Source organism: Parasteatoda tepidariorum, chromosome 7 (genome assembly GCF_043381705.1).
Source record: "Parasteatoda tepidariorum isolate YZ-2023 chromosome 7, CAS_Ptep_4.0, whole genome shotgun sequence".
NCBI classification, from domain to species: domain Eukaryota; kingdom Metazoa; phylum Arthropoda; class Arachnida; order Araneae; family Theridiidae; genus Parasteatoda; species Parasteatoda tepidariorum.
The window spans coordinates 2236113-2250050 of record NC_092210.1 but is presented as its reverse complement, the minus strand read 5'-3'; the positions used below and the strand labels follow the sequence as shown (position 1 = coordinate 2250050).

At 27.2% G+C, this 13938-nt stretch overlaps 1 protein-coding gene across 1 annotated transcript in view; it reads right to left on the bottom strand.

Moving 5' to 3' along the window:
• LOC107448483 (agrin) overlaps window positions 1-3089 on the bottom strand; it is a 111503-nt gene extending 108414 nt beyond the window's left edge. The window contains exon 1 of the mRNA XM_043039471.2: window positions 1731-3089. Within this exon, the coding sequence (XP_042895405.1) occupies window positions 1731-2121 (391 nt within the window). The 5' untranslated portion in view covers window positions 2122-3089. The remainder of the gene's footprint in view (window positions 1-1730) is intronic.
• Between the last annotated feature and the right edge of the window lie 10849 nt (window positions 3090-13938).

Here is a 13938-nt window from a genome sequence, read left to right as displayed (position 1 = left end):
TTTACTTTTAATACGTCTTTAATTTACGTGAATTTAACATTTAATATTTGCATTATCTAACATTTCATTAACATTACGCTTAAATATTAGGTGGACCGGAAAGTAATGTCGTTTAGGTGCATTTGATATTTGTGATCAAGATTTTATTTTTCAATCAATAATGTATTCACCCTTGTTAGCAACAACCATTCAATGCCGAATCGAAAATGAATCGAAATGGTTGGACAAAAATGAATAGGTTTTAAGACAAACGAATATTTAATGCGACGAAACGGCATTACTTTCCGGTCCTCCTAATATATAGTGCGTCTATAATTTGTCCTTATAGCGCGTCTAATAATTTGTCCAGGGACTGTTCTGTAAAGTTCTAGGCAATGTTTGAGAAGAATTGTTTGAGAGCGCAACCGAAGCATTGTTTGGAGTGGAGACCTGTTGATTAGACCTGTTGATCTGCTCTCCTATCTAAACTTGTGGTTGTGTAGCAATCTCTTGAGCCGATTTCGTTTCCGGATCAAAATTAAAGATAAATTCCTGATGACCGCCGTTAGTCATAACTCAATACGACGCGTTTACAACAAAATGAAAACGAATCACAGTCTTTCAAAGAATTTTAAGTTGTGCTTCTAATGTGTAACAATAAATTATGAATCAAATGAACTGCTTTTCAAACAGAGAAGTGGGATTAAGGTTTTAACATAACTAGGTTTCATTTCAGACAAGCTAAATGCGCGTTCTTCGTAAGGGATGGAAAAAAAAAGTAACCAATCAATAGATATGAGCTAGTCTACGCTACGAAATGATGCACAAAACTGAAAGACATGTACCGTCCTACTCAAGCTAAAATAATTTCACTTTTTTATTAATTATTGCTCTACCCGGTGGCTTTATGCAATCAGATTAAGTAAATCATGTTTTTAGAAGTCCATCCTTTCAAGATAAAGATAATTATATAATTATATTCAACTTATATAAGCTTATATTCAGCTTATATAAGTTAATAGAAACACGCTTTAAAATCGTAAAATCAATAAAAGAAACACGTGGTTTTATACATCTTTTAAGATATGAATTCGATACCAAAAAAATTTGTAGTGAAAATAAAACTCATTAGGTAAAAAATGCAAAATAAAAAATTGCAAAATGAAACAATCAAGTAAAAGTAGAAAATAAAAATTCAAGAAAGTACAGAATAAGACTCAAAATGTAATATATAAAGTAAATAGCAAATTAATTCACTCTCATTTACAGGAATATTTCAAAAATGATTTAAAATATTTTTGTAACAAGCTTGCCAGGTTTATTTGCGTCATAATTTAAATAATCTATTTATAGTCATTAACAGACATAATAAATCATTTAAAGTTATAAATGGATTTCATTATTAATTATTTTGCTATATAAATAGCTGTTTTCTATTGAGTAGTTAGAGTTTGCTATTTACAAATTTTTTCTTAAAAGAACTATAAAAATTTTTACTAACTATAATATGTGAAAAAACATCCGTTTCTGTAACACCCGTTCTTTATAAATAGGTTTCATTATCAATTATTTTGCTATAGAAACTGTTTTCTGTTTAATAGTTAATGGCTATTTACAAATTTCAAAAAAAAACTATGAAATAAGAAAAACTATAAAAAGTTTTACAAGCTATAACATGTGAAAAAGCACCCGTTTCTGTAATATAAATAAAATATAATGAAATAAGATAGACATAATAATAAATCTCTTACCACTAGCAGCTGCTGCAGCCTTTTCTAAATTATAGACCGTAACCCTTACTACACTGGAATTCAATCTCAAATGTCCATTGTCCATTTGATTAACAAGAAATATTCTTGTGTCCCTCTCTCGGACATCACTGTGACAGATATTAGGATCACCAAATCCTTCAACTATTACAGTATTATCTGCTAATGTCTGATCGCCTTTTACAACTCTTTTCACTTTGATCACCCCTTTGTAAACGGCAGCTCTCGATTTATACAGCCTTTCAACAGTTCCTGTAAAGATTATTCTTGCTGTTTGGCCCATCTTCTCTCTGCAGTTCTGAGAGCGACGTCTTCGACCCTCTGTGCACATCAGCAACAAGCAGAATATCGATACAGTTAGGAAAAATCTCATGATGAAATCAAAAGTTATTCAGGTTTTTTGGCTAAATACCACGAAATAAAACTACAAATCAATTGACAAAATTCAACGTCATCAAATTGATAATCAATTATATACAAGTGCAATAAAATATATCATTTGAATAGATTCAGCGAAATAAAATTAAAAATCAATTGGATAATATATTAACGGAAGACACTAAATATAAAGCAATCTGTGACTTCAATAGTACCCATGTTCATTTTCATGTTTTGATCGATTGAATAGGATGCAATTTTTGTTTTCATTTTTAAACCATTTAGTAAATTAAACGTAATACAGCTTTCATCTATAGATCAATCAATTTCAATCGCACACTTCATCTGTAAATCAATAAAAAAATTCAACTTGATAAATTTCCAGTTTTCATGGGTAAATCAATTGATACTTTTAATATGATATGTTTGCAACTATCATCTGTGACTTAACTAGTAAATTCAACGTGACACATTTTCCTCTTTCATATTTAGCAAATAAAATAAGATTCTTACTTCTAAGCACCATGATACCTTATTTCAGACCTTCCTCTATCTCACACCAACGAAAAAAATGTTGCAAAATTCGCAAACAAAATTCGAGGAATTCGAACACGATACGGCAATTAATAAAAATTTACACCATCTGGCTGATAAGAAACTTTAAATTAAAAGTCCATATAAACATAAAATGAGTAGATTTGACACTGATTGGCAACTTTGTCGATGAGAAATTAATATTCCGAAGAGTGGGTGTCAATGCGAATATTGGAACAAGCTTGACACCGTGTCAAATAACCAGATGGTTTGTTTTCAAAGACATCATTCTGAAAAACACACGGCACTCGATGATCTCTTACAACTTTTGATTCCGGCCGCCTACGACCTTGGCTTAGAGCGGCCCTCAGATTGGCCAAAATTTGGGACACACCTCCTTTAGTTCGTTCTTCAAAGCGGGCTTAAAATGAAATCTTCGGATTAGGATCCATTAATAATAATCTCACAAAAAAATAGTTTTTATTTTGTTTATTTTTACCTGTTAATGGCTCTTACTGAAAAGGCTCTGCTAATATATCTTAATCAACTTCGTTTTTAGATAATATTATGTTCTTATTTCGTTTAATTATTTTTTTTTATAAATAATAAATTACTTATAATTAAAAACATTTTGTGAAGCTTTAAGTAAAGACTCATACATCATTTTTACTGTTAGAGTTCTCTATAAATTTTTTTTCCACTAACGTTTCTTTGTCAAGTTCGCTCAAAGTTCATTCGATATTATTTCATTTAATTATTTCTTATTAATACTGAATTACTGATAAATAAATGTAGTTTTAGGAACATAAAGAATTAATTAAATTTTTCTGGGATTTAAGGTTATGGTTCGTACTTAATTTTTTCTATACATGATATTTTTTGAATTTCCTATTTTCAAACTCCCAATATATATTATTTTGAAAGTGATTTCAATTAATCTCACAGAAAAATTAATTTTTCCTAAATTATTTTTAACTGTTAGTGATTCTTATAATAAAAGCTCTAAAAATAAATCTTATTCATCCCCCCGCCCTCGTAAATTCGTTGAAATATAAATTTAAAACAATTTCTGCTGTTCTAAGTAAAAATTGATGCAAATCTTTTAACATTTTTACCTATATTATTTTAATTATTGATATAAATTGATATTGTTTCTACATTATTCTGCAAAACTTTTGAAAAATTAGAACTTTTTATTTATGCTTAGAAATATGAATTCAACTGTTTTTCAATTGCGTACCTCAAACAATGCTTACTTAAGCAATGTAACTTTGAACATTTGGTAATGATTTATTCTTAATACTTTATTATTACTTAGGTTGATGTGGTGTTATGTTTCAAATTGGTTATTAATTTTTTTAAGTATTTTATCTAAAAAAATATTTCAAAGAATTTAGATAATGAACAAAATCTCATGAATATTTTCCTTTCTAATTGTTACAAACCACAACTGAGTTCAAATTTACAACAAAATGAAATATTCATTGCTTTATACATAATTAGAATTACTTTTTTGAATAATTTAAAACCTGTTTTGTTTGAAACTTTAAATTTATTAAAGTTTATTTCACATTGTGTTATTATTAAAAATAAGTTGTATTACAACAAATTTTATTTACGTTTTCTACCCAAGAAATCTTTTATTTGTGAAATTTCATTCAATAAATTCATCGATAAAATAATGTTTAATGCTTGTAGCTATAAAAAGTTGAAATAAATTTACTAAAATATAAAAATAGTTCGTCATTAAATATTTTAATTGCAATATAAGGAACTTTCAATTGAAATTTTAAAAAACTTTCCTAAAATTAAACGTTTTTATTTTTTTTGTTACAAACCTATTCAAAATATGAATAGATTAAAAGTTTGTGAAACTTTGCTCTTTCTTTTAATATATTAAACAAAACATGTTATGTTGATTGCATAAAACAAATACCAGCATAATATCAAATTAGTTCAAAAATGCAATAAAATTAACCAAGTTTCTTTCAACGAATGTGTTTACATCAGTTTCTGCGCCTATTGTTTTATTAGAGATTCTTTTTGCTAAAAAGCTTACTCTCAAGCAATAAATTTCAGATGAAAAAATAATCAGAAATCATATGAAATCAAATTACTTAATATAAAAGATTATTTCATGCCAGAGTGAAATTGTTTCTTAAATTAGAGATGGTTCATAATTCAAATTAAATAATTTCAAGACAGGAAAAATGTAACATAATAAAAAATTCTCAGAATAACGTTATTTTTAAGAATATAATAAATTTCCGACTTAAAGAAAAAATAAATTTTTAATTTCACATTTAAATAAATTTTTTAATGTGGCAATTGTTTAATGTAATAAATAAAAATTAAAAAAGTTAACTTGACTACTTATTTTTAAAAATATGATAATTTTATCTTAAGTTTCTTATTTGCAATAAAAACTGTCATTTCATGAAAGAAAAAAAAAAACTCGCTTATTTTCTATTCAAGTTTGTTTTGACTTCTCTACTTGAGTAATATCTAATAGAGTTTGAAATAGACTTAGTTTGCATTTCTGATTTATTTGCTTAAAATTAAGTTCAAAAAATGTATATATTTTTTTCTAAAAATCAAAAATGGTCTATGAAATAACACCTGTCTTAGAATATATCTTCAGTTATTTTGGCTAATTTTTTGGAAACATTCGCTACTCACATTAACTGTACTTCTGGATCTACTTTTCTGTTTAAAATATGCAATATTCGTATAGAATATAAAAATATTTTTTCAGAGAAAAGGATTAAATATTATTCCGAAGAAAGCTTTGAGAAAATATATTTTAAGCAACGCTCGTTCCTAAAATGTTACACTTTGTTAATTTACAACAAAAAACCATTTTATTGAAAAAAGGTAAATTTCGTATTTCTTTTTTTTCCATCTTATGGTGCGCTTTTACAGATTTTTCCTTAAATTAAGTTTTTGGGTTACATTCAAAAAAAATTTTTTTTTAAATTTTCGTTTTTTTACGCGATCATCTATTTCTTATAACGAAATTATAGGTTTTTACTTTTAATTCAAATTTTTAAAGTGTTGATAATTTTATTTTTCAACATACAAGGCTTTAAGAAAATACAAAATAATATTTTTTTTGGAATTTATGTACTTCTAACGTGGAGAATTTACATAAAGTGAAAAAAAAAAAAAAAACTTGTCTCTTGTATTATTTCAGTGAACCAATCTGAAATTCTACAAAAATATGCCCTATTTTTTAAAACAATGTATATCAATAATTGTTTTTCGTTTTTTTTTAAAACTAAATATTAGTTATCTGAATTAATATTATCCAGATATAAAGATTATTTTTACTTTGAATAAGGTGATCTGATTATTAACACTTTTCGAAAAATTGGTAAATATTTCGAAAATAACTTTAACATTTTTCGCTTTTTTCTTTATTCAATAATAAATTATACTTGATTAAAAAATTATTCTTTTTAATAATTACAGAAATTTATATTTGTCACATGGTAGAAAAATCGTTCCACCCTCTAATCCGTAGTAAATATTTGATTTATTATAAAATTCAGATGAAACTGTGAAATTCTGCTGAAAAAAATAAGACAATAAATATTCTATCTTAAACTGAGTATTCGATACATTTTTTTGATGAAACAAAAAGGTGAAGTTAGTAAAGAATGTGGGAAGTTTTGAATTTGAAATTCCATTAATGAGGTGCCAACTGTTTATTATTTTTAGCAAAATTACAGTGCTAATTTAAATATCGAAATTAAACATCGAAATTGTTCCTAAAAACATTTTTTCTCTAATAGAATGCACTGGATAGAACATATTCCTTCAGCTGAATCTCATTAAAATTTCTTAAAATTATGGAATCCAAAAAAGACAATTTTAAACTCGGTGTTAAAAGAAATTCGTTCATAAAATTAAACTTTTCATGAAGTAGGTCGACTTCGTTGGAAACCAGAGTATTTCTTTTTAAAAATTAACCAAAAATAAAAGAGTGCATATGGCCCTGAAATTCACTCGCAAGAAATAATTTCGTTAAAAAACGCTAATTTCCTTTGATAGGGGCTGTGTTTATATTCTATCCATTTGTGCTTCAAATTAAATAATTATGCATAATAATAATGCATAATTATGTTACGGGTCGAATTGGCAATCAATGCATACTTGCTTTTTCTTCGTGTATTTTATTATTTTTTAAATTTTTACTCTTTGTATTTTAAATTAAATAAAATAATCGGATGCAGAAAAGAAAAGTTGTGACAAATATATTGGCTTAAATATTGGCTCAAAATTTAACCAGGGAGGAAAATAAATGTTAAAAAAATATGTGATGAATCATTTTTTTAGCATATCGTAATACCTATGCATCTAATTTTCGTATTTGTAATAAAAAATAAAAATTTTATATCAGTTTTTAAACTAAGTTACTTTAAATTATTAAACTATTTTATAAAATAAAAAAGGTTTTTCATCAAAATATGCTACTAGAATAAGACAAAAAATAAAGTAATAGGTTTCCAAATATTACTATTAACCAACATTTTTCACAAAAATTGTAAATTAACTTTCGCAGTTAGAATAAAAATCAGATTAAAATAATATCTTGAAATGAATACACTTTATTTTTAACAAAGTTAAATCATTTAAATGCATCGCTGAAAGGAGCAAATTAAAAAATCTTAAACCTTATCTTTATATCCTTACGTTTATTTATGACTCATTATAACTTATTCGGTTTTATTTAAATACTTTAACTTTATTACTTCGGCTGCCGACAAGCCGTCGGTCAGGCGGTCGCCTTATTCGTGTAATGAACGACCCTCGGCAGGTTATGAAAATTGTTTTTTACATTTTTTCTCATTTTGTAGTCTTCTCTTGATTTAGAAGAGATTAGAAGAAATTATGAGGCCAAATTATTAGCATTCAACATGTTTTTTTTTCTTCATTTTTTACAGGAACACTTTCGTAGTCTAAGCTGTGCCTAATAGTATCTTACTTGAATTAATTTTAAACTGGCAATATATTTATTTTCTTCCGTTTATCGGTCACAAATGTTTAGAAAAATTAGTATTAGAAAATAATCAAACTATTTAAAACATATATGAAATAAAAAAATTATATTTCATATGAAATTTCATAAAATTAGTGAATTAGTGAATATATGATAAGAAGTGATTACCCTAAATGAAATTACGCTTTACGCTTTATTATATATCTATTCTTAAAAAAACAAGATAATAACGTAATTGTAAATAAGATTAAAGTGAAAAAAGGAAAGAAGGAAACCAATTTACCTGTCATTGTATAATGTAAGTGGTAAAAATAAAGTAATTTAAAATTCAGAGCTGCTATCTATAAAAAATACACTTTAAAATCAATAATAGAATTTGGAGAAATGTAAGATACAGAACTTAGAGAAAGAAAAGAAACTTATAAGAAATAAAAAAAAATGATAAAGAATTCTAATTTCCGCAAACCATTTAAAAATTTAATTTAAACTGAAAAAATTAAATCTGATTAGATTCAAATTAAAAATTGAATTCAATTCAAATTTCAAATTAAAAATTGAAAACTGAAACTTTAAATTTAAAAGTTTAATTTAAACTTAATTAACAAACGCAAACTAGAAACAGACCATTTTACTGGATTTCCTACTTACATAGACTAATTGTTCATAGGTCAAAGGAGCTAACATATTTAGATAAAAAGCCGTTTATAGACTTTACCCATCTTGCAGACATTATTTCATAACAGTAAAGCTTATTGTACATATGTTACAGTAAGTGTATAGTATTACATTCGTTAGGGGTGTCTGCCCGTATATATATATATATATATATATACTTANTGTATATGTGTATATGTATATATGTATATATGTGTATATATATATATATATATATATATAGTGAATTTCCCGTCACAGAAATTTGTAGAGCTATGTTTTATATAGCTCTACTAATGACAGTACAATACAGTTTGTGTAACTGATTCGTCCAGAAATTTGACTCGATTCAATTTGTACCCGTTCCCTGAAATATGAAGCAAACAACCTGATCCTAAAAGTGATTTTCCCGTCACAGACGCATCTAGTGAGACGGAAAAAAGGGTTTTACAGGGGAAATACAGTCTTACGATTACACGGACATAAAACACGTGTTTCTAAATCTCCTCTTTATATTTCACTCTTTCCTCTCGACGGTCCACTTAAAAAGAGGTGGTTGTAAAAACTACTGGAAAAACACAAGTACTGATAAAAAGCTTTTGGGCTACTGAGTGAAAAATTCAATCTCACCTTTTAAGTTATTTCTTGACTCTTTTTTTTTTTTGCCGCCAACTGTTATCCCGTTTTCGCCGGATCTTGGCGAAGTATTTTTATGGAGTTAGTGACGATCGCTCCAAGTTTTCTTTCTGATAACATTTCTTTTTTGGACGTGTTAAGTTTTGGCTGTGATTTGTGTCGTGGGAAGAATGTTCAAGATGTATAGTGGACTTTTGAAGTTTATCGCATGGGTTAAACTTTCGTTGATGCAATTTTGTTAAAACGTGTAATATGATGTTAAGAGTTATCTTTTCCTCTTAAACTGAAAATTAGTTTTCTGACAAGTAGTGAAAAATGTAATTAAGTTTTTGAGTGGCTTGTGTTCGCAAATAAATTGAAGGAGTACGTTATTGCTTTGATAAAAATGTTTGATAAGATAATATTTAATTTTTAAAAAAATGGAGTGCGTTTGATTTAAACTGTAATGAAAGCTAAGTTATAAATCCAGGATTATTTTAATTCTTTACTTTAAAAAAATTTTAGGAAGAACATTGGCTGCTATATTCTTTACCTTTTACAATATTCCCTTTAAATATTTATTTTTAGAATGCATTTCAAAAATTAGGTAAAAAAAATGTTTACATACTAGAGAAATTTAGGTACACTTTCAGAAATTTCTTTGAAAAAATTGTTAAATAGCAATTTATTTAATTGTTATTTTACCACATTGAAAAAAAAAACAGTCAAAAAATTTTAAAATTATAAATAATCTTGTAAATAAAATGTTTACTGTGAGAAAAAACGTTTATTAACTGCTTTCACCTAATACGGTTAAACGTCCTGAATTTTATCAAAACCAACTAGGTCCACTTAATGAACCACTTAGTTTTTACAACTGTGTACATATTACTCCAATCAGTCGTGAAGGCTTATCTGTAAGTCTCATAACCGACAGAACTAAGGTTCGAGTCCCGGCGTTGATACCACAATATTTTGCCTGTTCGCTTTAACATATGAGGAATTTCCAGTATCCTACACACTCCAATGACAATTAAACTAAAAGCCTATATCCAGTTAAATTTCTTTTTTACGGTTTTAAAACCATGTTAGTTGTAAATGGTTATAAATAACCGTATAGTTTTATATTCATTAGTTTCATAACCATATTAGTTTTAAACAGTTTCAAAACCAGAAAGGTTAAAAAATGTATCCTACCATAAGCCTTACGTTTAATCGGGGAGACAGACTGCCGCTGGTTACTTTACCATTATTTTAGAATGAAAATTCCAACAGTGTATATATATGTATACACATTAATGCGCACGTGTATAAGCAGGCATGGTAAACTATACACATGAATTAATATTAAAGAGAGAAAAGAGCAAAGACGCAATCAAAATTTATTGAATTATTAGTGGAGAAGTTGGAATGAAATAAAAGACTATTTTAATGTCTGATGAAAATTGGGCTGATAAAATTTGTAACTTCTTTTCTAATTTCCTAAAGCATATCAGGACTATGATTCTTTTATGATATTTCTGTATACTTAGCCGAATTTTTCTTGTAATTCGAGTAAAAAGAGCAGAATTTTTCACATATTTCCATTATAAATATAAGGATATTTAAGATTTATTTAGATTTTTTTCTTCATATGTTCAGTAATTAAATCAAGATATTTTTTTTAAATTACCAGTTGACACAGTACCATTAATTTTTAATAATTCATTCAAAAAATTCTGATAATGTTACCGAATCGTATGGTTATGAGATTTTTGATAAAAGAAAAACCCTTTTACAAATTATATAATCAAAATATAGGATATTTAAGCCTTTCATTCGGTAATTTTCCCGTTTCTATGGCAACGGTTTTCAGTAATTTCGGTTTTTAAAATTATAGGTAATAACCTGGGAAGAAAACTTAACAGACTAAATGGATTTTATTCCATGTTGTAAAGTATCGTGATAAAATGGCCTCATTTTATTATATTTATTAAATTTAATCTTATTCTACGAAACCATATTTCTTTGCCAATTTTACTAAAATTTTCACCAAAGTGCTTATGTGAAAATTACCGAGCTAAAGGGTGTTCCCAGTGGCTCAGAAACCACGGTTTTCTAACAGTTAAACCTTATTATCAGTAGTAAAACCATTTTATAGTTGTTTTGGACATACTTTTTCGGCATTTTTTTGAAAACAGTTCGGCAACAAACATATACATTTCAGAAAGAAAGAGTTTTAAATGCTAAACTAGTTTTAGCAAGGGTGCATAAAAATCTAGTGATATGAAGGTGTTTTTAAAAAAGCAATATTTTCATATTTTCTTATTAACTTTTTAATAAAACTGTTCTTTTTTAAACAATTTAACGTTCAAAAAGTAATAAAAGAAAGAAATATTTGGAATATTAGTGCAAAATGGAATTTTTTTCTAGAACTTTCCAAAAAATTTCAAGATTTTTTTTAATTAATTTTTTGCGTCATTATTTTACTTATTTTTCAGCTGGGACTATTTTTAATTAGAATTTAAAAAAAATGTGTACGATTTTTTTTTTAAAAATTTAAGCGAAAAAAGTATTAAATATTTACGCTATTTGGGTTTAATCAGTTCACCTCCTGATATTAATAATCGAAATTGGAGGAGAGAACAATAATAACTGGATTCTGTTCTAAGTACTTCATATAAAACAATTCACAAAAATATAAGTAATTATAAATAGTTTTAAAAAAATATTAAAATTCCTTGGCAGTGGAAGTAAAGATTTATGTATTTTTTATTGAAAAAAAAAATTCATTTTATTGAAAATATTTTTTAGTTAATCTAAATATTACATTAAAACATAATTACAAATTAATTATAGAAAAGAATATAATGCCTAATTAAAACAAATTACTGTAATATTTCAGAGTTACATAACAGCATTATAAAATCATCTTAGGTTTTAGACGTCACATAAAAGTATGGAGGCCGTCTATAGGTTTTGTAATTTAAAATCGTGACCACACGTACAAGAAACAGTTCGCCATTACAATTAATATCACATTTTTGAAGAGGACTGAGGTAATTATTATCTCAAACGTCCGACAGATATGCCAATAGCTTTTCCTCCTATTATCAAACTATACATTGTTTGATAATGTATACATATAACAGTTTCTTATTTTACACGCTACCTCTCAGCACGATTCAACACGCTTAAGTGTTTAAATCGTGATATCTGGAAATTTGATTGATATCTATTCCCATCTCAGCAGCAGCTGGCGCTTTATATAATTTTTTGTACTTGGAACAGTTATCTTATTTAGGGAAATTTCCGCTCTATTTTGACAAATATAAGTTATGACCTTTTATTAAAGCTTGACCTAGCACTAATCTTCGAGGGTTGGAAAAAAATCCCTCTGAATTATAAGGGGCATTCAAATGAAACCTGCTCACTAGTGTAAAGTAATGGTAACGATTTTGATAACTCACAAATGTAGTTATACACAGGGCACACATTCAAAAATAGTCGTCAAAACTGTTAGCACATTTATCCCATTGCGACACTAGCCGGTCTATTCCATCTTGGAAGAAGCTAGTAGGCTGCTGTCGGATCCAGGTCTGGACCCAGTCACACGCGCTCTCGTCCGCTGTGAATCGATGCCCGCGAATAACTTGTTTCAGAGGTCCAAAAACATGACAGTCAGACGGTGAAAGATCTGGACTGTACGGTGGATGTTCCAGCGTTTCCCACCGAAACTCGTTGTTCCTGCTTACTCCCCTGCATGTTCCGTAGAGGACGATAACTTGTATGACCACCATCTCTTCGGCGTGCAACCACACTGTCGCTATGCATACGTCAGTCTCTCTCTCTACCAAAAGATGGTGCCGCCATACACGCAGTTACGTGGAGCCCCATTACGTCTAATGCAAAGTTAGACGCACTGACCATGTTTCATTTGAATGACCCTCATAGTATAAAGAATATATTAACTTAAATTACTGAATGATATATTACTTTTTCTAATTTGAGGAATAGTTTGCAATCGATCATTATTTCTGATTTCGTTTATATGAAATTTTGATATTCGCTACAGTTTTTAAATTAATACTTGGTAAATTAAAAAAAGTCCCCCATGATTTTGAATGTGGAATAATAACTTAAATTGATAAATAATGCTCCGATTTTTGTGTTCTAATTTTTCCCTTTCTCAATGATAGACTCTACTTTTTATTTAAATTACAAAAAAAANACTAATTGAACTTAAGATGTTAATTAATTAATGTAGATGATATATTTAACTAAAGTTTCAATATGTAACAATACATGAATAGAATCCCTTTTACTGAATTTTTTTTCTTTGAATTTCGACAAATATGAGTCTTAACCTTTGCTTAAAATTTGACTTTTCTCTTGCTAGTAAAAAAAACTTCTTTCTAAGAAAATCATAATATTTATTTGATTTAAATATTCAAACGCAGTTATTTTTGAGTAATTAAAAGCAGAAAAATGCTTGATTAGATACCTTTTAAGTAAATTAATTGTTATTTTGGGGTCATAATTTCAATAACCAATTTATTCCATAACAGAACTTCGATTTACCTGTATTTTAAACAGTTGCAAATGCAAAATGAAAATATTTTGGAAAAAATTTAATTATTTTTTAAATTTCTCACTAGAGTTTTTTATTATAATAAAATGAACTGAATATGATATGAGGTCAATTAATGCATACATTTATGTTTGTAATTTTTAAAAACTTCTTTTGAACAGAACGAACCTGTAGTTAATTGTGACCCAACCTAATGTATGGACAGATATCGGCAAATTTGATTCATCTTTAGTATGGAATCAAGTTGAATCTTATTATTATACAAATTGATCCTTGTTAACTTCGGTTTCACTAAGCTGTGTTCTAATTTGAATAGAAGCATGTTTCAATCATATGACGTAGAATCATCTATTTTTATATAACTTTCTTTTGAATGAAAACTTTAAAAACTGTAATTATTTTAACATTTGAGAAAATAAAAGAATGTTTAAAGAATA